Raw genomic sequence first — 21,854 nt, 5'->3', positions numbered from 1 at the left:
TGGAAGGGGAGCCGGTTCAGATGACAAAGCAAATCCAACTTAATTAGAAAAGAAAGTTAGGAACATTGAACCAGAGAAGCACAGACGATTAAAACGGGCAATTCCCATTTGTACCTGTTGGGATCATAAACAATCAATTAGCAAGTTGCATGCTGAAACCTTTCGATTCTCAGCGCTTCCATCTCCAGCATCGCCAAGGCTGAATGTATCCCAAATTCCACCGGAATGCGTTAGCGAGTTTATGTCGAATGCCACCCACGCAGGAAACTTATTGGTTAGACCTTCAATATCAAGAACATCCTTTTTCTATTATCAAGTAGAAATAGAGGACTGGTTCCAGCACATCACCTGTAACACTTATCCCTTCTTGCATGTGCACTTCTGTTCATCTTTGTTAAGCAGTTTGTCTCTGGGTATGTAGACAGCTGTATATTGCATGCAAGTGGGTAGTCCTGGTAAGTAATATCGGTGCAGATGGTGACAGCAGCCACGAAATTAAAAGACGCCTGCTTCTTGGGAGAAAAGCAGTGACAAACCTAGACAGCATCTTAAAAAGCAGAGACATCACCTTGCCAACAAAGGTCCGTATAGTAAAAGCTATGGTTTTCCCAGTAGTGATGTGTGGAAGTGAGAGCTGGACCATAAAGAAGACCACCCCCCAGATACATCATACCTACATCACAGAAAGGGCGGTCTACAACAGAAATCTGAGTGCATTGTTTATCTCCTGTCTGGCAGGTTACCTGTTAATGGTTACTTGATTGGATTGCCTGGGGAGCCTGGCCAGTCTTTTGCAATGATAAATACTTAGCTCCTGGGCCAGGTCACAGGCTCACCCTATTCATACACAGACATACCCTTAAGACAGGATTTGTGAACAAAAAGACAACGGGGAGGCTTTTCCATTTTCCTTCGACCTTGCAGAGAAATATCTGAGGTCAATTTGGGAGGGACAAAATGGTTTCAGGACTTTTTTCTGTGTGGTTTTAGACATGTGGTTTATATATGCAGTCATGAACATTTATTATATATATATATCTAAGACCTTAATTTTTTAATTTCAAGTCTACGTGTGGAAAGTGGCCTTGTTTGAGCCAGGCTCTCTCGGCCAGTTGAGCTCAAGCTACTATCTCAAACGCAGGCTGTTGATCTCTGCTTATCTTCTCTCTCTCCTTGGCAACTCATTTTCCCAGGGGACCAGGAGGAGTTCCCAGGGAAGCTGACCCAAGCAGAGACAATGAGCTATCAAACAGAAACAAGGGAAGTGAAAATCAGCAACTGACTGCACAAATGCAGTTTCCAGCGGCACTATTTCCAGCTTTCTCTGTCTCCAGCTGAACCCCAAAACTCTCAACAGCAGAGCCTGATTTGTACGGGGACGACGTTGCCTGCATATGCTTCCCACATGCGCCCAGCCACATTTAAATGCGCTTACCCCATCTGCACGTTAGCACGGATTCCTTGCATGTTTGTGTTGTAAACAAAAATTGCCCTTTTCCCTTATGGGTATCCAAGAGCCCATATAGAGTCCTTACATAGGTTCCCTATTGGTAGGAGAGAATAACAGAGGCCAACCAGAGAATATTGAGAAGCAAAGCTGCTAGTAAGCTTGATCTTTATTGATCTGTTGCAACAGGGTGCTCCCCTTACACGCAGGAGAGAGGAGGGACCCAGAAAAATGGTGTGCAAGGCCTTATAAAGACTTTTGAAATTGCCACCCTGTAGATCAAGACCACCCCCAGAAACATCATACATACATCACAGAAGGGGTGTAACCTAAGACCACCCCTCAAATACATCATACCTACATCACAGAAAAGGTGGTCTAAAACAGAAATTTGAATGTTGTTTTTCTCCTGTCGTTGTTTATCTCCTGTCTAGCAGGTTACTTGATTGGATTGCCTGGGTAGCCTGGCCAGTCTTTTGTAATGATAAATACTTAGTTCCTGGGCATGTCACAGGCTCACACCCTATTCATATCTTAAATGTGTCCTTAAGACAGGATTTGTGAGGAAAGAGACAATGGGAGGTTTCCCACTTTGACCTTGCAGAGAAAACATTTGCTCAGTTTAGGAATCAAAATGGTTCCAGGTCGGTCTTCCTGTGCTGATCTATGTATGTGCTTGGTTGGTACATTTATGAACAGTACCATATATCTAAGACCATAAAATTCCTATCACATTTGAAACTTTAAAAATGTGTTGGGCAGAGGGGGGGGTTTAGTGAGTCACTCTTGTTTTTTAATTTTTTCTTACGTATTTTGTTTTTTTATAATGCGGTTTTATGTTGCAAACTGCCATAAGACCTGCAGGTAGGGGGCAATATACAAATTTAATAAATAATAATAATTCCTGCTCACCTTCTTTGGTGGGCACCACTGTGGGCCACCAACCCCTCCACCCTCCAAGACCCAAGAAAACCCCTAAGGAGTTTCCAGAGCACCTGAGGAAGCCTCTGGGTGGAGTTTGCTACCTGGGAGATGGATTCTGACTGCTCACTGAATTGGCCAATCACGAGTGGCCTTGGGATCAGCAGCCAAAATAAGGGATTTTCCCAGCACAGGTATGTTCGACTTCTGAGCCCCTCCGAGCCAAAGGCAGAAAGCCCAGCCAGCAGCCAAACAAAGCCTCAAGCGGTGGTTCCCACAGTGCAGCAACCCAGCAAAGGGGATGCAGCAAGGAAAACCACTGTCACCTCTCTGCTGGGAAGCGCTGAGCAAAGGCGAGTCCCCAGGCAACGCGGCCGATTTGATCGGCACAAGGCATGCAAGCTCCACCCCCCAGTCGTTCTTAGACTCCTTATTGGGTGAGCAACGCAGCCAAGCAACACAGTTGGAGCCTCCCTCCTCCCTGGCCGGCAGGGAGGGAGGGAGAGGAGCTGCTTCCTTTGAAACCCGGGAATTTTACGGGACATCATCAATAACGGACAGCAGCGGGACACGGCGCTGGGATAAGGGAGTTTCCCGCCAAATAAGGGACTGTTGACAGCTATGCTGCTTGTCCTTTTCTGGAAAGCACAGGTCCAAGAGATTTTCTGCTTGCTTTCTAGGCATGGGTTTGAGCCATGGGCATAGCCAGGATTTATGTTGGTGGGGGCAGGACACCCATCTGTCATCATCCGCTGTCTGGCTCTGTCTAGCAGATTTGGAATTAAATGTCTCACCAACAGTTCTTTCCAATTGCTTTCTTTGGACCCCAAGCACTCAGAAAAAGGTGTCAAAATCCTTCTACAAATTCTACTTTCAGTAGTTAATAGTTAAAGCTATGGTTTTCCCAGTAGTGATGTATGGAAGTGAGAGCTGGACCATAAAGAAGGCTGATCACCGAAGAAATGATGCTTTTGAATTCTGGTGCTGGAGGAGACTCTTGAGAGTCCCATGGACTGCAAGAAGATCAAACCTCTCCATTCTGAAGGAAATCAGCCCTGAGTGCTCACTGGAAGGACAGATCGTGAAGCTGAGGCTCCAAGACTTTGGCCGCCTCATGAGAAGAGAAGATGCCCTGGAAAAGACCCTGATGTTGGGAAAGATGGAGGGCACAAGGAGAAGGGGACGACAGAGGACAAGATGGTTGGACAGTGTTCTCGAAGCTACCAGCATGAGTTTGACCAAACTGCGGGAGGCAGTGGAAGACAGGAGTGCCTGGCGTGCTCTGGTCCATGGGGTCACGAAGAGTCGGACATGACTAAATGACTAAACAACACCAACTTTCAGTAGCTCAATTGTTAGAAGAAGAGACTCTTAATCTCAGGGTTGTGGGTTTGAACCCCACATTGGGCAAGTCTCCCGAATTGCAGAGGGTTGGACTGGATGACCCTTGTGGTCCTTTTCAACTCTACAATTTTATGATGTTTACTTTGTTATAGGAATTCTAAGGTCTTGTATATATAAATCATGTGTTCATAAATGAACAAGGCAAACACATACCTAAGTATATAAACTACGTGTCTGAAATAGTACAGGAGAGCAATCCTGAAACCATTTTGACTCTCCCTAATTGACCTCATATAATCCTCTGCAGTTTGGATGGAAATGGGAAAAGCCTCCCCATTGTCTCTGTGCTCACAAATCCGACCTTAAGGGCACATCTGTGTATGAATAGGGTGAGCCTGTGACCTGGATTCAGGAACTGAGTATTTACCATCACAAAAGAATGGCCAGGATGCCCACGTAAAGGTAATCAGTGACCATTAACAGGTTTGCTGCCAGACAGGATTCTGTTGTAGACTGCCATATGTATGATGTTTTCGGGGGTAGTCTTGAGCTATGTGGTGTGGATGGCACTGTGGTCTAAACCACAGAGCCTAGGACTTGCTGATCAGAAGGTTGGCGGTTCGAATCCCTGCGACGGGGTGAGCTCCCATTGTTCAGTCCCAGCTCCTACCCACCTAGCAGTTCAAAAGCATGCCAGTGCAAGTAGATAAATAGGTACTGCTTCGGCGGGAAAGTAAACGGTGTTTCTGTGCGCTGCTCTGGTTCGCCAGAAGCGGCTTTGTCATGCTAGCCACATGACCCGGAAGCTGTACGCCGGCTCCCTCGGCCAATAAAGCGAGATGAGTGCCGCAACCCCAGAGTCAGTCACGACTGGACCTAACAGTCAGGGGTCCCTTTACCTTTACCTTTACCTTGAGCTACAGGGTAGGCAATTTCAACGGTCTATATAAGAACTTGCACACCAATGTTCAGGGTTCTCCTCCCTCCTGTGTGGTGGGGGTGATCATCCTGTTGCAACAGTTTAATAAAGATAATGCTTACTAGCTGCTTTGCTTCTCAATATTCACTGGTTGGCATTGGTTATTTTCTCCTACCGATAGAAAACCTACATAAGGACTCTATATGGGCTCTTGGGTACCCCGTAAGGGAAAAGGAGCATTTTTCTTATTTACCGTATTTTTCGCTCTTTAAGATGCACCAGACCACAAGACGCACCTAGTTTTTGGAGGAGGAAAACAAACAAAAAAAAAAAGATTCTGAATCTCAGAAGCCAGAACAGCAAGAGGGATTGCTGTGCAATGAAAGCAGCAATCCCTCTTGCTGTTCTGGCTTCTGGGATAGCCGTGCAGCCTGCATTCGCTCCATAAGACGCACACACATTTCCCCTTACTTTTTAGGAGGGAAAAAGTGAGTCTTATAGAGCAAAAAAATACGGTATTTGATTGGGGGGCAGGTGTCCTGCCCTCCTGGCTACGCCCATGGTTTGAGTGGTTTCTGAATCGGAACAAAAGTCACATCGGCACAAAAACCTGACAGCTGTTTGTTCCAATTCAGCCTCAAACAGCGTGTTTCCCTGGAAGAATGTAGCAGGGCAAGTAGAAGCACGGACAACCTAGTTACATACTGAATCCTAGGACCATCCTCCTTTGTCCTTCCCCTGTGAAGTTCACGGTGACAGAAGGAAGCAAATTTTCACGTTGGAGTCAGCACCAAACCACCAACTGGAAGGGCAGAGCCCCAGAACTGCTGATGATGCCACAACTTCCTGAGCGAGGAAACAGAACTCACAGGCCAAAGCTCATTGTTATGTACTGAAGTTCTCACCCTGGGCCAGCAGGGGGATACTGTAGATAGTTCAGGTCCACATATGCAAATAAGGGATTGAAAGTGACGTTCAGTGATTGGATAGTTACAGAAAATGGTTACTGTTGCGTTCTAGTGGAGCTCTATATAAGCAGGCTGCCTGAACCCTTCAGTTCAGTTCTGTTCTGGCCTGTGAATAAAGAAGAGCTGTTTGAGGAATCGCTGTGTCGTCTGATATGTTCACCCACAACTTAACACTCATCCTTACCTGCAATTGCGTATTCCCATCCTTCACCCCTCTTTGCATTTCCATCACCACGGCACAGTGGGATACAGGAGCTCCAAGGTTCTTGGATGCTTGGCATCTCTGCAGCATAATCAGGGAAATGTTTCTCTTTGCCCAAACAGCATGGAGGGCTTCCGCCAGCTGCGAAAGCAGTATCAGGCTGGGCAGACCACTGATCTGACCCGAGCACCACAAAGCCACTCTCAAAGGGAGGCTGTGTCTTTCCAAAGTGCAATCCGGATTAAGAGTTCTGCCACAAACCATAAAACCTAAGCATCGTCCAGTCTTTGTCGTGTAGCCTTGCTCAGAGGGACAGGGTTGAGATTCTGGGTGTTGTGCTTTTCATCATGAATGTCCAATAATTCTACGGCATTTTCAGACTGTACAGGACTGGTGCCTTTGTAAGCCTTTCTGAAATGAACTGGAATTAGGCTAAGATTGTGTTGAGGGTCCATGAAACACCGTGTGTGTGTGTGTGTGTAAGAGAGAGAGATGTCATTCATAGAGATTGAGCAAAAAGCAGTCTTAAAAATAATACAGGGCAATCTTTGGGGTCCTTTTTTCTAAACGTGATTTTTTTTTTTATTAAACCAACAGAAAATACATCATGCAGCAGGTATTTCTCATTATTATACAGCAAAACTGCCAGGCAGCGTTTTCCAGCTACATCGGGCAGGCAGGCTTTTGTGATGGTCTCCAGTTTTGCACAGTCACTAGAGTGTCGCACCATGAATTATTAAATCAATGCTTCATGGTAATACATAATTCCTTATCAATTATTCATGCTAATGTGCGTGTATTTTACTTAATTGTGTTATTGACGATCAAAAGTAATTTCCTGAAAATCCTCAAGGACAGAAAATTTAATCAACATAACTACTTTTCAGATGCAATGCTGTTAAGTATTCTTAATTTGCTCAACAGTTCACTTATTTATGTACCTTTCTGGAGGAAAAATGAGTTTAATCAAACCATTAGAATGAAGAGTTAGTGTATACAAGGGCCAAGTTCACCTGAGCAATCGGTAATTATGCCGAAATGAAATTGAGATTGCTTATATTTTTTTGCAAACCATTTTAATAGTGGAACTTTAGGAAATAAATTCTAAATGACTGGAATGGCTGTGAAAAGAGACACGGATTCCTCTTCTTCCTGGGATGTTTGTGGCTTTTTTTTTTTTTTTTTTTTGGCAGCAGAAACTGTTCTTGTTACTCTTCAGATAAATGCTTAAGAGCTGAAGGTGAAGAGAATTTGGTTGCATCCAAACCCCACAGGGGTGCTGCAATCTCCACAGCTACAGTGGCTGCCGCCTTCTGCTTCTTATTCTCTGCTGGGATTCAAGTTTATCAAAAGGACAGGGGTAAATGTTATCAGCTGATCGTGTTAAAACAAAGAAAAGCCTTCCTGCATTGCTCATCAACCAGTCGAAAAAACAGAGCTCAAAATGAACCCCGAGCCAGAAAGATGCTCTGTACACAAGGCCTGAGCATCACCGACTATCTTTGTGTCATAGTATAATTTATGTAACCTGGGAGGTTGTGACTCTGCAAAGGTGTGGACTTTGGAAAACCAGGCACTCCACTTTCCTGATCAGGGGGTGACAGCCTTGAGCTCTCAACAACTGTTTATATGTCTGGGTCCGCTGCAATCCGAGACAAACTTACTAGAAGCAGCGATTTATCTGTTTTGGTTTCTCTCCATTTTTTAGTTTTACAACCTGAAGTTCAGATCACTACACCTGTGTTACCGGTTTGCAATTTGTTAAGTTAAAAAGTCACTGCCACAAACATTCATCGGAATATTAGCACATGGTCGCTTTTACCTATGACGCATATTTTTGCAAGCCATCTCCCCAAACATAATGCATTTGTGCATGTCATTTTCACTAATATCTTTTCCCCAATGTACCCACTTTTGTAACCATTTTTTGTTTGCTCTTTCTGAAACAATGCACAAACCGCAGCAGAGCTATCCTTTGAAATTTGTACTTCTCGGAATTTTGCAAGGCAGTTCGCCAAACAACTGGGAGTTGAATTCAACAGGACTTATATTTTAGTACACTTGAATAGTATTGCACTGCTGAAATGATTTGATTCTTCTATTGTATGCCATCCGACTGAGGGGTAATCTGAAGGGCAGGGTAGAAATACCTATGACAAATAAAAAATATTACCACTCTGTGCTCACGAATCAAACCCTTGGTTATGGACTACTTCCAAAGTGTCTTCCTTCTGCTCTGTGGGATATACTGATGGTCTCATGTCCTCAAATTCAACAGGATCTTGAAGCACAGCCTGTGTGAAGTTACAGTTCTGCTACGATGAGGGGAAATGGAGAGGACATGTTCCACAAAGGACCTCAGTTTGGCAAGTAGAGCAAACTGAGCGGGCAAAGCAGAAATCCCTTTCCAGGAAGGGATGGATCCAAAGATCCTATTCACCAAGCTCATTCAATGACAGAAGACCTATTTATCATCTAGATGTTGTAGTAGACCCTTCCGGTCATTTTCACTGCCCCCAAATCCTAGCTAAAATTAGACCTTAGAAAGAGAGGTTGTTATCTTCACCCATTCATATTTCTGCTAGAAACATATTCAGCGCTGATAGGAATGTCTGTGGCCTCCTGCATCCCAAACTGAACGTAGGGAGCAGGAAGAAGTGATGGTCCCATGGAGAGATGACTCAGATTCCTAGAAATTCAGCCCCAATGTTTTTGCAGGGAATGGTCACACTCCTTGGCTGTTGGCCCGGCTTCTCAGACCTGAATGACCTCAGTCAAGGTGTTAGTGGCAGCAGCAAGTTGTAGGCCCCTCTGCAGTATGGGTAGCTAGCTCTCCTTCTTCCTACACATGTGTAGGATCACCGTCCTCCTACACATGTGTAGGGTCACATTGTGGCTTGGATGTGGGCCAAGGGGCTGTTTGGTTGTGTGTGCATCATTACAATCTCCTGTAATCTGCGTTGAGGGCCATTCTCTCAAAAGGCGGTGTACAGACCTTCTAAATAAATAAATTAATAGATTAATAGATTAGCTCTCCGGACCTCAGGAACTTCCACTCGTCAGGCCAATGAAACCAGGCCTTTCTACACCCATCCGCTGTGGAGCAACTAAAAGGTTGTTGTTCTTGTTTAAATAGAAGGGGGACCTGTTATGCGATGCTGAGGCAACCCCTGATCCCCCACCCCCACCCCAATCTGGTGGAATCTAGACACCAGGCAAATAATGCCCTTTTGCTTCTCTCTCTGCTATTCCCATCAGGGCTCCTGGATCCAGTTCCGCTGTAAGCAGAACTAACACCAGGCAGTACCTGGAGATTCAGCGAGAGCAATGGAGAACCTTGGGAAATCCAGAGGGAATTGATGGTAGCAATAAAAGACAGGGCCAGAGAAAACCCAGAGCTTGCTGAAACTGTCAACAGATGAGCTGAGCAAGTTTCCTTCCAGTTTCAAAATAAATCCAGACAGCCTCTAAAGGGTGGATCCCTCAGATTTGGTTTCTTGGGGCGCTGAGTTCGTTACGAGGCGGCATGTGGGGTCTCAAACACTTTTCTCGCTTTCGTTCTGTTCCACAGCCACGGGCGGCTTGTTGTCCAAGGCATTCTCTGCGCCCGGCTTGGCCCCCGAGGGTGGAGTGGGGCTGCTGGAGGCCAGGAGGTTCGCCGACTGCAGCACAGCCTCCGAGTGCTCCCGGGCTTTCATGCGCAGGGCTGCCACGCTCGCCGTGCGATTACTCTGGCAGCCGTACGTGGGGAGGAAGGAGAGGCCCATGTGGTCGGGAACACAGCAAGAGCACAGCGGGCTACCTGCAGCGGGAGGAAAAACAAAACACCACCTGCAGTTGGAATGCATCGGTAAATGATGGAGCCATTTGCTGCTGCAATGCACTTCTACAAATATGCGCCAGGAGGATTTTCCAGAGGTCTGCCCACCTGTAGGCACCACGAATGAAGCTGGTGCAGACACTAGTCAGGCTAGATCAGCAGTTCCAAAGCCACAGTACAGTGGTCAAAAAGACTATCGGGCAAACAGAAGAAGACACCTTCACCCCGGTATGGCTCCCCTTTATCACATACACAGCCCAACAAGACAATGACAATAATCCACCAACAGCATACAAATCAATATGGCTAACCTGATCCAAAACACACACACACCTCACTCACACACGAAAACAAAGATCACCACAGCCAATCACAAACAAACAAACACACCCTAGGCCAACCCCAAACTCTCTCACCACCAAAGGAACACAAGTGAACAACACAAACAACGCTGACACCAAACTCTACATACACTAAGCATAATAGAAACACCACCACCTGACCCCACCCCCATCCATCTTCCCTCCCTCCACCCCCTTTCTTTTTCCTTTTTTTTTCTTCTCCCCCTAATGCCTCAACAAATGAAACGGATTTGTAAAAATGTTAGATGGGGGGGAAAATACGAGGCATTACACTTCTGTAAAACAAGAAAATCCTAAATAAAATATTTAAAAAAAATAAAAAAATAAAAAGACTGTCGGGGAGGGCAGACTGTATCACAAATTTTTCTCAGCAGAAAAGAAACCTGATTTATTTCAAGGAGTTACTTCTGAGTAAAATACACCAAACCCAGTCAATTCTGTTTTATTATGTAAAGGAAGCCCCCTTTGGGAGTGAATTAAATAATGTGGAGGCTAAGAAAGTGCTGTAACAAACATATCTCAGGGTTATCCTTCATCCACCTTTTTGTTCTGCTCTGAGAGGGTCCGCTTCCAAATCCAAAGTGTTGGTGGTCAACATCCTTCCTCTTATTGCCTAGCAACAGAATTGGGTGATTTGGCCCTGTGGATAGCTCAGTCAGTAGAGCATGAGAATCTTAATCTTAGGGTTGTGGGTTCGAGCCTCACATTGGGCAAAAGATTCCTGCATTGCAGTGAATTAGACAAGATAATCCTCAGTGTCCCTTCCAACTGTACAATTCTGAGCACCCTTAGATGCTGCCTACCACGCCTTGAAGTATTACAGCTGCCTCCACATTTTGTGCTCTAACTTTCAGAAATGGCCAACTTGCTTTAAAAAGAGAAAGTTAAGAGTGCTTTGGGGCTCAGTACATGCATACCACCTGCACTCCTCTATTGATGGTCCTGATCAGGGAGAAGAAGAAACGAAGAGTGGAAACGACTCAACACACCAAAATTCTAGAATTCAACAATGGCAATTCATTGTTTCTAGTCACTTTTCAATGGTACCCCCTCAGTTATCCATGTATCCTAGTAACTTAGAGGAGGCCTCAGCCGCATGGCGGCCTAATTCCTCACATACTGTGCATACCTAGAAATCCACCTTTGTTCAGCGAAGAAACAGCATTTCATCTTTATGGACAACTTCTTAAAGTCATTAAAAAAAAGTGTAGCTTAACCATATTGGATCGAAAAGCCAGGCCACACTATGAACAATATGGAGGTAAAATTATAGGAACTGGGTTAGTCATATAGCCTTTGAGAAACAGTAGTAGACAAGGACATTATCATCTTTCCTAATTTGTATATTTTATAAAGACACGGGGCCAGAAAGCCTGATTCTGCCTTCACAACTGCCTGTGGAAAGTACACAGCCAAAACTGAGTGCTTCTAGCCACACGTAACCTGAAAAGTGCTGTTTGTGGTTTCACTCGTCTTACTGCGAATGTAAAAACGACAGGGACTAGAATGCTTTTCCCATTTAAAAAGGTCCATCTTCTATGGCGTGCCCCATGTTAGCAACTTTCACAAACACAGAGGGCCTGTGAACAGCACAAGGGATGCTCAGACATAGCTTTAGTGTTGTTGTGTGTGAACGGGTGGGAGTTGTGTCTAAAGATCACCCAGGGGAGTACAGTGTTAGAGGTCCAAACGGCCTCAGCTGTAAGTCGGGTATTTCGCATTGCTGGCCCCCTTGCTGTGAAAACCTCTTCTGGCAAGATTCGGCAGCTGCCCTCACTTTTGACTTCCAGGTATATTTTTCAGTCCACAGACCTCTGCAGCTGTTTAATTTTTAATTTTTTGACCAGCCAGCTGCTTTAATGGCTATCTGTTATTGTTTTTAATGGTGCTTTATGTTTTAACGTTGCACACACTGCCTTGATATTTTACAATATAGTGGTACAGAAATACTTTTCTGCATAAATAAAATAACGGGAGGTACGCACGAAACAAGCACCTCCATGGAAGCTACTGCATGATGCAGTGATGGCCGCCAGCATGACTTTAAAAGGGAATTAAGATGAAATAATGAAGAGCAAAGCTATTTTCTATCTGCTCAGACAGAGGCAATATGTCTCTGAATATTAGTTGCTGGGAATCACAAAACGGGAGAATGCGGCTACACTAAAGTCCCATTACTGAGAGTGACTGGGAGCAGCCGCTGAGACCATATAACACCGGTCCTGAAAGACCTGCATTGGCTCCCAGTAAGTTTCCAAGCACAATTCAAAGTGTTGGTGCTGACCTTTAAAGCCCTAAATGGCCTCAGCCCAGTGTACCTGAAGGAGCATCTTCACCCCCATTGTTCAGCCCAGACACTGAGGACCAGCTCTGAGCGCCTTCTGGCAGTTCCCTCCCTGCAAGAAGTAAGTTTACAGGGATCCAGGGAGAGGGCCTTCTCAGTAGTGGCACCCGCCCTGTGGAACACCCTCCCATCAGATGTCAAAGAAATAAACAACTACCTGATGTTTAGAAGACATCTGAAGGCAACCCTGTTTGGGGAAGTTATTAATTTTTGATGTTTTATTGTGTTTTTTATATTCTGTTGGGAGCTGCCCAGAGTGGCTGGGGAGGCCTGGCCAGATGGACGGGGTATAATTAATAAATTATTATGATTATATGATTATTATTATTTGCAGACTTCTGATAGGTTTCTGGTTTGCCACTGTGAGAACAGGATGCCGGAATAAATGGGTATTTCAATCAGCGCTTGGGTTTTATTTTTATAATAATTATAATAATTTATTATTTATACCCCGCCCATCTGGCTGGGCCTCCCCAGCCACTCTGGGCGGCTTCCATAAAAACCAAAAATACAGTAAAATATCACACATTAAAAACTTCCCTGAACAGGGCTGCCTTAAGATGTCTTCTGAATGTCAGGTAGTTGTTTATCACTTTGACATCTGCTGGAAGGGCGTTCCACAGGGCGGGCGCCACTACCGAGAAGGCCCTCTGCCTGGTTCCCTGTAGCTTTGCTTCTCGCAATGAGGGAACCGCCAGAAGGCCCTCAGACCGCCAGAAGGCCCTCAGCGCTGGACCTCAGCGTCCGGGCAGAATGATGGGGGTGGGGACGCTCCTTCAGGTATACTGGACCGAGGTATTCAGATATACTGGACCGAGGCCGTTTAGGGCTTTAAAGGTCAGCACCAACACTTTGAATTGTGCTCGGAAACGTACTGGGAGCCAATGTAGGTCTTTCAAGACCGGTGTTATATGGTCTCGGCGGCCGCCCCCAGTCACCAGTCTAGCTGCCACATTCTGGATTAGTTGTAGTTTCCGAGTCACCTTCAAAGGTAGCCCCACGTAGAGTGCATTGCAGTAGTCCAAGCGGGAGATATCCAGAGCATTCACCACTCTGGTGAGACAGTCCGCAGGCAGATAGGGTCTCAGCCTACGTACCAGATGGAGCTGGTAAACAGCTGCCCTGGATACAGATTTGACCTGTGCCTCCATGGACAGCTGTGAGTCCAAAATGACTCCCAGACTGCGCACCTGGTCCTTCAGGGGCACAGTTACCCCATTCAGGACCAGGGAATCCTCCACACCTGCCCGCCTCCTGTCCCCCAAAAACAGTACTTCTGTCTTGTCAGGATTCAACCTCAATCTGTTAGCCGCCATCCATCCTCCAACCGCCTCTAGACACTCACACAGGACCTTCACCGCCCTCACTTCACCGCCCTCACTTTTTGCTGTCTTATGAGAGTTTCCCAGAGAGGCACTGGACATGGTTATAAAGAGAAGGCTCCGTTTAGTCCCTAGAATAATGGTTTTCAACCAGCATGCCCTGGCACCCTGGGGTGACTTGAATGGTAGTCAGGGGTGCCGTGGACAATACTGGCCTCTGTCCCTCTTCCCTTCCCTCCCTCCTCAGATGCCCTCTTGCGTCTCTGCCTCCCAAAGGCTTGCACAGCTGCTTGTTGCAGCAGCCCTGGCTACAAGCTCCCCAGGCAAATGGGGCTGGCCAGGGGTGCTGGTTTCCAGGCGCTGAGGTGGCCTCGGAGTACGCAAGAGAGCGGGCAAGGGAGCCCAGCCAGCCAGTCCGCCAGCTCTTGCCGTTGGGAATGGACAGACAAGTCCCAGACCCCTGTGGGGCAATGTGAGGAGGCAGCTCTCTTGAGCAGGGGCAGCAGCAGTGGAGGACTCCCAAGGAGAGGGGAGAGGAGAGGAGGCTGAGGGAACCCTCCACAAGGGAGGGTGTGTGAAAAAAAGGTGAGGGGCTGCCAGCTCTGCAGGCAAGGGGTGGCATAACTGGCTCCTGAGCCCCACAAGGTTGCCACGGAAAGAAGGTAGATGGTCAAGGGAGCTGTGGACTCTAGAAGAAAGGAGATCTGCTCCTGTCATAGTGTGTGGAAGCCCAGCCTTAGCATCTGAACGGGGCCCTTTGCTACATTGTTTCAAGAAGCTGCTGTCTCCTGTATTCTAAATTAAAAACACACAATTAGTTCTCCATTAGGTTACAGCAAATTCTGCAAAATTGATCTGGAGCACCTACTGTTGCTATATTACATCATGCTTGAAAGGCTGAGCTCGGACATAAATACTTAATGTAATAAATACAGTCTGAAATATTTGATCCACTTGACAGTTTAATTGATCTGCCAGAGAGAGACTGACAGGAAAAATTAAATTAGTCCTGCCTCATCTCTGCCAAAAGCACATTTTAACTGAAAGTGGTACTTGAACTACAGATCGGTTCACAAGGGGATCCCTTTTTCCACTAGACACCGCCGGAGGAGAAGAGGAACAGGGTGCGCTTAGAATCAGGGGTAGACAATCTAAGGCCTGTGGGCCATAAGTGGCCTACGGAGGTCGTTTAACCGGCCCACGAGCCACCCTCGAACTCGGTGAGTCCCCACGCAGCACGGCACAGGGACTCGCTTCCACAGTGCTGGAAATCACATCTGCGCATGCTCAGACTCCGGAAATCATGTCTGCACAGATGCCAGAAATTGTGGCAGTGCACGCGATCTGGCCCATGCAGGGATCTCCGCTGGAGTAAACCAGCCCAGGCGAGGTAAACCTGGCCTAGATCTAGATTTCAAAGCACATCTTTCATTGATTTTCACACTTGCACCCTGACACAGCCACTCCCAACCTGGTGCCCTCCGGACATTTTGGACTCCAGGTCCCATCAGCCCCCTGCCAGCATTCATACTGACTGAAGTTGACGGGAGCTGCAATCCAAAATAACAAAATAACAGCAGGTTTGGGAATCGTTCCCTAACAATTCTTCTTCCCGAGTCTGTGGGATATTTACAATGCTGTCAAACCAACGATTTGTGTTTCCTGCAAGTTTGCTAGAGAGAACCCTGTGAGAGACACTTTCCCACTGGAGATGATATATAATGAGATGAAAAAAATGTTAAAATATACATTTATTAAGAAACCAGAAGCATTTTTACTTGGCATTGTAGGAGATGATATAAACAGAAAGGATTGTAAGTTGTTTTTATATGCCATGACGGCAGCGAGAATATTATTGGCACAAAAATGGAAGCAAGAAGAATTACCGACAAAAGAAGAATGGAGGATGAAATTGATGGACTATGCAGAATTGGATAAACTAACCGGAAGAATTCGAAACCTGCGGGACCAGAGGTTCACAGAAGACTGGTGTAAATTTACAGACTATTTGAAAAGCAATTGTGATGACCAGATTACGTTTGTAGGTTTGCAAGAAGTTTTGTGAGGTAAATTATTTGAATTATTGCAAAAATGGTTAAAGAGGTGGATTGTGAGTTACGATAATTAAAGGCAACAGGAATTTAAGAAATGCAGAAGAAATGATAAAAATGGTGGATCATCAGAGGTGCTGATGGAAGTCCAAAAAGATTGTATAAGATGTGAAGTTCTGTGGAATGTATAATAATTGGTATGTTGGAATTAATAAAAATTATATATATATATAAAAAGAGAGACACTTTCGCACTGTGCCCTGATAGAAGGTATTGCTCTCTAGCTCTCGCTTTTGTCCTACCTGCAATATATATTGCACATCCTTTTTCACCATTCTTCCATCAAGTCAACAATGTGAAGGTGTTCAGACACCATTTTAAGCTAGACTAAAGTATGCCTTTGCAACTGAATGACCATGTTAAGCCTTCCCAAGCAAAGCTGCTGCATCTGTTACTCTCCAACAAGTATTCTGAGAGAGAAAGTGTTAATTTTTGACCTTTTACAAGATTGTGTGATTGTTGTATTAAGGGGGGGGGGGAGAGAAATACCAGGAGAATCCCGTCTGCTTTAAAGCGTCCTGGATTATTTAAACCAAAAGGCTAACACTAGCCTCTCCAAGCTTCCCTTTCAAGCTGCAAAGGGTCACAAAGCATAATATCTAATAAATATTCCCCTAGCATCTTTTCTCAGATGACACACAGACAGACCTGCTTTGCCCCAGCAGCAGAGCTCATTCCTTTTTTGATCTTTCTGTTTTGAGAATCTGAGGGGTTTCTGTTGACTTTTTTTCTTCCTTTCCTTTTCTTCCTTTCTGAAAGCTCACCTGAACCAGATACCTGGTCCACCTCTAGCCCAACGCCATCTAGACACCAGTTTTCTGAGGTAAGGACCCTTTTCCCAGCCCAGCAAATGTGCCATCCTCTTAATTCTTGGTGCCACAGCTTGAAGCGGGTTCACAGCACAGTCTGACACGAATCCTTCTCATCTCCCACCATCCTTTCAAGGATGATTTATTTATTTTGCAAAAGGCGCTCCTACTAAATCCCTGAGTGAGGCGGGTGCCTCAGGCGGCAGGTGTTGGAGGTGGGGCACAGCGGTTTCTGGGGGCTCTTGGGCAAAGTGGGCTCCCTTTCCCCTCAGACCACACCCCTCCTACTCACTCTCCATCCCACCCCATTAAATTAAAATAAATCTCGACCAATAGGGCAACTCCCTTCTGCCCAATAAAAACAATACAGGTGTTTTCATTTCTTGGGGGGAATTTAACCTCTTTGTATGCCTCAATTCCAAAGGATTCTGGGCCCTCCCCTGTTTATTCATCTATTTTAGATACAGCCCAGTTGTTATAGAGCATGAGACTTAATCACAGGGTCGTGGGCCATGGGTTCAAGCCCCATATAGGCCAAAAGATTCCTGCATTGCTTGTGATTAGACCAGAATTCTGGGTTTCCCAGTCTTGGGTCTCCAGCTGTTTATGGACTACAACTCCCATCATCCCTAGCTAGCAGGACCAGTGGTCAGGGGTGATGGGAGTTGTAGTTCAAAAACAGCCGGAGACCCAAGTTTGGGAAACAGTGGACTAGATGAACACCGTGGTCCTTTCCAACTCTTCGATTCTATGATTCTAATAATATGTATATTGTATGAGTCCAGAGCCTGGGGTCAGTGCACAAACTACTGAGAAATAATTCTCAGTTGTGGCTGTTGGTTCACTGTTCCAGTTTAATGTGGAGCACCTGGGGGGGGAGTGTTGCACACGCAACGTCATCCCCCTGGGCCTGGCTAATCTAAAGTGCTTTCTGCAGGAAAGGTTTAAACCCATTTCGTGCTGCAAATACACTTCTCGAACACTTGCTGCCACCATGTGTACACAAAGAGCGTTTCCTATTGGGCAGAACTAGTAATGCTACAGAGCTGTGCCACTCCCCATCTCCTAAAAGACTTCAGGTATATTGAAAAACGTGCAATTTCCTTTTTAAAAAACGAGGAAAGAAGTGTGTGTGTTTGCAGTGAGGTAACCCCACTGAGGTTACCAAAAGTGCCGAGGGATACGGACAGACTAAAACCAAAAGAAGTAAAATAGCAGTGATGCACACTACTTTGAAAACAGGCTCACCTGTATGTATGTATGTATGTATGCGAGTGCATACATCACAGACAGCAACTCCAGCATTAGGCAAAGTTATTGCACAAAGCCTAGACAGCATCTTAAAAAGCAGAGACATCACCTTGCCAACAAAGGTCCGTATAGTTAAAGCTATGGTTTTCCCAGTAGTGATGTATGGAAGTGAGAGCTGGACCATAAAGAAGGCTGATCGCCGAAGAATTGATGCTTTTGAATTATGGTGCTGGAGGAGACTCTTGAGAGTCCCATGGACTGCAAGAAGATCAAACCTATCCATTCTTAAGGAAATCAGCCCTGAGTGCTCACTGGAAGGACAGATCCTGAAGCTGAGGCTCCAATACTTTGGCCACCTCATGAGAAGAGAAGACTCCCTGGAAAAGACCTTGATGTTGGGAAAGATGGAGGGCACAAGGAGAAGGGGACGACAGAGGACGAGATGGCTGGACAGTGTTCTCGAAGCTACGAACATGCGTTTGACCAAACTGCAGGAGGCAGTGGAAGACAGGAGTGCCTGGTGTGCTCTGGTCCATGGGGTCACGAAGAGTTGGACATGACTAAACGACTAAACAACAACATGTAGAATTGAATAGCACTATGCAAAAAAAAGTGCATTGCAAAAAATGAGCCTGTGTGTTTCAAACCCTACATGTGTACATATCCTTTGCGGGCTGGGGTGGGGGGGACCAAGGCAAATAAAATAAGATTTTCTACTCACAACTTACCCAACTGCACTCAGTTATTAGAGGAAATGGGGCACCAGGGTAAGGCAAGCACAGAATAGTATATTAAAGGCTGCCCTCTTAAACAAGTGCTATTATTTAATGAGCAAATTAAGTTGATTTGGATACACAGAAGATATGAAAAATAAATCTACGGAACCGTGGAAAGAGAAGGATGGAAGTCAAGTTTGGAAATGTTAAGATGATTGTGAATTCGATGAAATGTATTAATCTGAAAAGTATAAATAAAACTTTAAAAAGACTATTATTAAAAAAAAAATTATCCCTCAAAAAGGACATTCAGGGTAATTCGGGGTATTTCACCTATATATTAAATGGCGTACGAAAACAGGGCACAGAAGATACTTCCATGTCACAGGCTTACATGCAGAACAAATAAAACTTTCAGATACTATGTGATCCATGTAAATGCAGATCATTCCAGCTTGCCTTGCTCCACCAGAAAGGCTCCTAAACATCTCAAATAAGAGAATCGCCTGTGAAGTCCGGCACGTAGTAAACACACAACACTGCTGGAGGTGTGATGCAGGGCTTACTAGGGACGAGCTGTTAAGTCCGAATGTGCTGTGCTGTCACAAAGCATTACAAATGAACAGTTTTCCAAGACAAGCATATCCTGAGTGACAACAGTGGTACAGGAAAGGAGGAGGGGAGAGAGAGAGACTGAATGTACAAAAGCCCTATAAACCTGAACTGGAAGCCAGTCTGGACTACTGCAATGCGCTCTATGTGGGGCTACCTTTGAAGGTGACCCGGAAACTACAACTAATCCAGAATGCGGCAGCTAGACTGGTGACTGAGAGTGGCCGCCGAGACCACATAACACCATGAAAGACCTGCATTGGCTCCCAGGACGTTTCTGAGCACAATTCAAAGTGTTGGTGCAGACCTTTAAAACCGACTCGGCCCAGAATACCTGAAGAAGCGTCTCCACCCCCATCGTTCTGCCTGGACACTGAGGTCCAGCTCTGGCAGTTCCCTCCCTGCGAGATTTAGGGGAGCTAGTCTCAAACGTTTTTGAGACTCTGGCAGTTCCCTCCCTGCAAGATTTAGGGGAGCTAGTCTCAAACGTTTTTGAGACTCTGGCAGTTCCCTCCCTGCAAGATTTAGGGGAGCTAGTCTCAAACGTTTGTTGGGGGAGACCTAGGTTTTGGGGGGGGATTATTTGTCCTGTCTTCACGCTTTTTATGATGGAGGACCGCTGTAGTCACCCCCAACGACACGTTCTCAAGATGGAGGGTGAGGGAACAGCTTCAGTCGCCTGCGGTTCCTGCGCAATGTTTGCCATCTTGCCAAAGGTTGCAGGCAGCTTTACCTGCAGCAATTGCATGTTGATTGCCCTCTTAAAAGACAAAGTCCAGCAACTGGAGGAACGTGTAGCTACGCTCCAAAGAATTAGAGAGCTGGAGCTCTTCTTGGAAGCAACAGAGCACACCGTCTCCACCAAGGAGGAGACAGGGACTCCCCTGAGAAGGAGGCTAGTTCACCAACACAGGAGCCAGATATATGGAGAAACGTGACTCAAAGAAGTAGGAGGCCCAGGGTTCGCTCTGATTGTTTAGAAATACACAATCGCTTTGAGGTCCTCTCCCCTAGCATGGAAGACGAAGAGTAGACTCCATTTGAGGATCTCTCCCTCATTACAGTCGATCAGGTATATGAAGACGAGCAGCAAAGTCAGCCCTCAGGGAATGTGCAGGCGACCTTGGAATGGACAGCTCACGGAAGAACCCCGACCAGACCTAAGAGGAGGCGTGTAGTGGTGATAGGGGATTCCCTACTGAGGGGAACAGAAGCAGTGATCTGTGGGCCTGACAAGATGTCTCGGGAAGTGTGCTGTTTCCCCGGGGCTAAGATCCAAGATGTAACTGAACGACTGCAAGGAATCATAAAACCCACTGACAAATACCCCTTCCTCTTGGTTCATGTGGGAACCAATGACACTGCAAGCAATAGCCTCCAGAAGATCAAAAGAGATTACGAGGCTCTGGGCAGGAAATTGAAGCAATTAAATGCACAAATTGTCATCTCATCTGTCCTCCCAGTTGAACGACGTGGCCCAGGGAGAGAGGGAAAAATAGTGGAAGTGAACAACTGGCTTCGCAAATGGTGTAAACAGGAATGGTTTGGATTCTTAGATCACGGAATGCAGTTTCTTGAAGATGGACTTCTGGCAAGCGATGGGCTGCACCTCACAACGGTTGGGAGGAATGTTTTTGCAAAAAATCTCAGAAACCTCATCAGGAGGGCTTTAAACTGACTAATGTGGGGGAGGGAGACAGTGCTCCTGAAGGTAGGAGTCTATCAATTGATGAAGATGATCATCCAAATGTCATAGACCAAATGGAGCAAACAGCACGCAGACCTAGTGGTGAGAGGAAAAAATCCTTAAATAAGAGACACGGGGGAATGATTAATGGACTTCAATGTCTGTACACTAATGCGCAAAGCATGGGAAATAAACAAGATGAGCTTGAGCTCTTGGTACAGCAAACTAAATATGACATAATAGGCATCACTGAAACCTGGTGGGATAAGTCCCACGATTGGAATGTAATAATGGAGGGATACAATCTATTTCAGAGAAACAGACCAGACAAGAGAGGAGGAGTGGCGTTATATGTCAGGGATGTGTATACCTGTGAAGAGATCCAAGATTTAGAACCTCAAAGCCAAAGTGAGAGCATTTGGGTCAAAATTAAGGGAGAGAAGAATAACAGTGACCTCATTGTGCGAGTTTACTATAGATCCCCAAGCCAAACGGAGGACATAGATGATGCCTTCCTGGAACAGATGGCCAAGCATGCAAAAGGAAGGGAGATAGTAGTAATGGGGAACTTCAATTACCCGGATATTTGTTGGATGTCAAACTCAGCCAAGAGCATAAGGTCAAACAGATTCCTCACTGGCCTTGCAGACAACTTCATTGTCCAGAAAGTGGGAGAAGCAACAAGAGGAAAAGCCATTTTAGATCTGGTCCTAACCAATGTTGATGACCTGGTTAGTGGGGTAGAAGTGGAAGGATCATTAGGCGTGAGTGATCATGCTCTTCTGAAGTTTACTATACAGCGGAAAGGAGCAGCCAAGCACACTAAGACTCAATTTCTCGACTTTAAGAAAGCCGACTTCATAAAACTTAGGGAAGTGCTGGGTGAGATCCCATGGACAGTAATACTAAAAGGAAAGGGAGTTCATGATGGCTGGGAGTTTGTTAAGAGGGAGATAGTAAAAGCACAACTTCAGGCAATACCAATGAGACGGAAACATGGAAGGTGCCTAAAGAAGCCA

General features: G+C 45.8%; 2 protein-coding genes across 2 annotated transcripts in view; both read right to left on the bottom strand.

Moving 5' to 3' along the window:
- The window catches only part of ERCC6 (ERCC excision repair 6, chromatin remodeling factor), a 134,051-nt gene that overhangs the window by 11,278 nt on the left and 100,919 nt on the right, over positions 1-21,854 (bottom strand). The gene's annotated exons all lie outside the window — the stretch shown is intronic.
- The window catches only part of DRGX (dorsal root ganglia homeobox), a 43,977-nt gene continuing 28,478 nt past the window's right edge, over positions 6,356-21,854 (bottom strand). Inside the window, exon 7 of the mRNA XM_053387894.1 lies at positions 6,356-9,603. Coding sequence (XP_053243869.1) covers positions 9,338-9,603 — 266 coding nt within the window. The 3' untranslated portion in view covers positions 6,356-9,337. The remainder of the gene's footprint in view (positions 9,604-21,854) is intronic.

This window comes from Podarcis raffonei, chromosome 5 (genome assembly GCF_027172205.1).
Source record: "Podarcis raffonei isolate rPodRaf1 chromosome 5, rPodRaf1.pri, whole genome shotgun sequence".
Classification (NCBI taxonomy): Eukaryota; Metazoa; Chordata; class Lepidosauria; order Squamata; family Lacertidae; genus Podarcis; species Podarcis raffonei.
Note: the sequence above shows the minus strand (reverse complement) of the source record. Positions and strands in the feature narration are given on the sequence as shown.